This window comes from Octopus bimaculoides, chromosome 16, assembly GCF_046866305.1.
Source record: "Octopus bimaculoides isolate indiv1 chromosome 16, ASM4686630v1, whole genome shotgun sequence".
In the NCBI taxonomy this organism is placed as follows: Eukaryota; Metazoa; Mollusca; class Cephalopoda; order Octopoda; family Octopodidae; genus Octopus; species Octopus bimaculoides.
This window is the reverse complement of record NC_142943.1, coordinates 7,477,464-7,481,564: the sequence shown is the minus strand read 5'-3', so window position 1 is coordinate 7,481,564 and position 4,101 is coordinate 7,477,464. Positions and strand designations below refer to the sequence as shown.

The window sequence follows — 4,101 nt, the reverse complement described above, 5'->3', positions numbered from 1 at the left end:
TGTGGTTCCTGGAAAATGGTCATTTTAATGATTAAAACATGAGGATAAGTTTATCCTGCTCCAAGTCATTAAATACTCATTGTCTGTCTTGATTGATTATTGATATCTAAAATAACTGACCAAGCTTTTGTGCTATTCAGAGATTGTTTTTATTCCAACTCTAAACATAACCATACCAAGCACCGTTCTTTGATAGAAGTTAGCTAAAATATTCCCTAGGTTCTTTGTAGCAGCATTCTTGCCCAAAATACCCTGTTGTTATTTTTATTAATTCATTTGTTCGTTCATTAAGAAATTAATGTTATCTAACTGTTGCAAATATTAAAATGCTAAGCTAGATCATTCACATCGTCCCAGAAAAGATGGGATGGTCTAAGTTCAGATATTTTGGATCATAAGTTTGCTAAACAATAATGTTGTCCTTGTTCACAGTTTCCCATTTCTCAATTCAAATTTTTCCAGAGCAGATAAATTAAGCACCAGTAAAATACAGAGTAGGGGGACGATTTTCCGGAGCCCATCCCTTTAATTTACACATCTTATTCAGTTCTAACACAAGTCTCATGAAAATGGAAACAAAAATAACAATTAATTATCATAAAGCACAGCAGTATTTTCCAATGTTGTAATAATAATTAATAAAAAAAAAAACTGTATCATTAACCCAGTGACTGCAACTCACAGACATTCAAAATCAATCCCTTTGTTAGAATGGAACAAAAAAAAAAAAAGCAAATAATCAATTCTTCATGGTGCTATGAAGACCCAGACATTTTTGTGATTGACTCATATCAAGGATTCATGGAACTTTTTACAAATATAATTGTTTCCTCATGCAAACTTTCCCATTATTTGATACATTTATTTATGGTAAACAGTTAAAACTGTTAAATTAAACAAAAAAAAAAATGAATAAACACAAACAAATGGATTTAAAATATAAACAGAAGTGGTGGAAGGGATGTTTAGAAAATATTTAAGAATTGTTTGTTTCACTGTTACATTTACAAAATGTAACTCCATCTTGATAGATCTGTTCTCTTATTGATCCGTTTCCAGATTCATTTAATGTAAAGCTGTTTTTAAAAAATAATATGAACTCTCTTTCTCTTTCTCTCTCTCTCCCACTCTCTCTCACTACTCTATGTAAGAATGCTCTCGTCTTTCAGTCTTACATTCCATCACAAGACTTCATTCCCCAAGTCAACCAATATACACTGTGATATTCTTCACTTGTGACTCATTCTGTAAATTTACAATTCTGTAAGAAGCCCTCCCTTGCCCTGTCAACCAATCTAGTCTATAAAAGAAATCCTCCCTCACTTGACATACCATTTCTTTTAATTACATAACACAGCCCCTTTCACTAACAAACCAATCAAAATCTTTGTATTTGATAGATAAAATATATTTTTTACAGACTGCAATGACTCCATTCATTCACTTAAAAACTTTTATATTAAAAAAAAATGGCAAGGACGAGGGTGAAGGGAGTATTTTTTGTAGCCTCTTGTCTCCTTCTGCTTAATCTAACTGAAAAACTTTAAGCCAGAGCAGAAAGTAAGAACAAAGAAAATTTTGCAGTATAAAAACCACACACTTTCCTCATTTGAATAAAAATAAACGGTATTTCCTTTGAAGGGATAAGAAAACAGTGTTTCAAAATTCCTCCCCCAAAATACATAAAATTGTTTTAAAAAATCATTTCAATTCCCCATATCGAATTTTGTATTTGTTAAGTATCTCCTGTAATTCTATAACTTTGTCGATGGTCTTGTCTTTGGCATTACTTTGATTCTGAAGTTGTACTTTCAGTGATTCAACTTCCAATACTTTCTCCTCATACAAAACTTTCATCTGATTTAAATCTTTCTTTAGCTTCTCTACTTCAGTTAAAGGCTTCGGCATCTCGTTTTTGTCTTCTTTTGGAATGTGCTTGATATCACACATACCAAAAACAGCATTGCTTGGAGTGAAATGCTCCCAGTTAAATTTCACCTCTGAAGGGGAAGCTACCTCACCAAAACCTTCAGTATTTCCTCCAAATGACTCGGGTGGGGTCTCTGGTGACTTACAAGACTCTGGAGAACTTAATGATTCGCTGAAGTTATTGTTTCTCTCGATAAGACGTAAACGCCGATGATGCCTGGAACTGTTTGATTTCGTGAGCCGGAGAGGTGGTGCAGGTTTCAAAGCCTTCAAGCTATGGGCCTTTGTGAAAGGTGATGGTGATGTTACTGGTAAGTTATTAAATTCATCCGCAAGCTGAAATTCAATGTCACTGGTTTGTAATGGAGGTTCACATGTGTTTGTGAATGGCTGCAGTACTGGAGCACCACAACGTGAATCCAGAGGCCTGTCAAGTAAGTTTGGACCGCAATCATGGACAAAAATCACATCTGAATGCTTGATAAGTATTAACGCAAGTTTCTGGTTCAAATCTGCTGTAGCACGTAAAATTTCTGGGTTTTCATCTTCATGACGAATGATGTTTGGCCCAAAAACCATTGCCAAATTTGCTAGCGTCATCTTATTAACATCAGAATACTGTGACACCTTGTGAAGATGCTTGCACAAATACTGCAAAATGTTGTAGTTGTCCGACTCCAAAATATTCACAGCTTCTTTTAGTCTTGGAATGAATTCTTCATCTTGGCTCTTATGTTTGTCAACAGCTTCATAAGCAATGCTCATGAATCTCTGGAAATGTTCACTGGGAATAATGGAGTCTGGTAGTTCGCGGAGATATAATTTTAATAAAGATGCTACAGTATGTACATCAGCTTCACTGTCTTCTAGTTTAATGCATACACCTGTATCAAAGCTTTCTTGCAGTTCTTTTATTAATACCATACGACCAGCTAACCTGCAAAAATAGAAAATAAATAAATAGAAAAATATAAAGAGATAAACAAACAGCAAACAAACACATAAGTAAATAAATACAAACTAGTTACCAGTTCAAATATGCCTGAGGCATGTTCAAATCTGTACAAAAGTCATTCACTGTGTTTTGTCAAGAGGAAAATTTCTCACTGGAGACAGAGAGGTGTATATGACAGTAATATCACAAAAAGGACCCGTCTCTCGTGCCAGTTCACAGTGTCCCCTTTTCTTGTCTGCAGCAGAAGAGAAGATAACTGGAATTCAATGGGTTATGATAGCAAGGGTTTCAGTTGATTTGACCAATGGAACAGCCAGCTCAGAAAATTAACACGCAAGTGGCTGAGTGCTCCACAGACATATGTACCCTTGATGTAGTTCCCAGGGAGATTCAGCGTGACACAATGTGACAAGGCTGGCCCTTTGAAATACAGGTACGACTTATTTTTGCCAGAGGAATGGACTGGGAAACCTGAAATAAAAAGACTTGCTCAAGAACACAACATGCTGCTGAGAATCAAACTCACAACCTTACAAACATACACTCCAAGATGCACGTATCCAACAGTCTGGCTAGGAACCGCTGGGAACTGACTTTCTGTCTCTCTGTCAACAATGAGGAATTTTTTCAATGACAAAATACAGCGAATGACTTTCTTACAGGTTTGAATATGATTTAAGCATTTTTGAACTGGTAACAAATTTGCGGGAAGAGAAGGTTTGGGGGAGATGTGGATAGATGCAGTGAGTGCAGTAAGGGAAAGAAAGTCTAGAGGGCATCCCAAAGAAGTAAGGGCATATACATGTGTGTGCATGCGTGTGTGGAGAGGGGGTGCATGTGTACGTGTTTGTGTAAATTAAAAGAATTTACAATTACCTATATACACCCTCAGTTTCCATTCCATGTTCTTCAAGAAACTTGACACAAGCTTCAATTATATAAGGAACTTTCCTTTTGGTTTTATTATTGTGCTCATACAACATGGTTTCCTTAAGGTACTGGCCAAAGATAGCTGCAAAACATATGGAATAAAATAAGATTTAGAATGGAATTAAAATGAAATAGAATGAAAGAAGAGAGATGAAAATTATCAGATGATACTGCACCGCGACTAAGCTGGTCGATGGCTTAACAGTCCAGCAATGGCATGGCTGGCCAAAACTTCAAAGTCACTGTCAACAACATTCTCGTTTAAGAATAATAAATTTGTACTCTCC

At 35.8% G+C, this 4,101-nt stretch overlaps 1 protein-coding gene across 1 annotated transcript in view; it reads right to left on the bottom strand.

The window, feature by feature from the left end:
* Positions 1-804: 804 nt before the first annotated feature.
* Positions 805-4,101, bottom strand: part of LOC106879236 (rho GTPase-activating protein 25) — a 9,001-nt gene continuing 5,704 nt past the window's right edge. Inside the window, exons 2-3 of the mRNA XM_089364879.1 lie at positions 3,761-3,896; positions 805-2,866 (exon numbers count right to left, since the gene is read on the bottom strand). Coding sequence (XP_089221005.1) covers positions 1,702-2,866; positions 3,761-3,896 — 1,301 coding nt within the window. The 3' untranslated portion in view covers positions 805-1,701. The remainder of the gene's footprint in view (positions 2,867-3,760; positions 3,897-4,101) is intronic.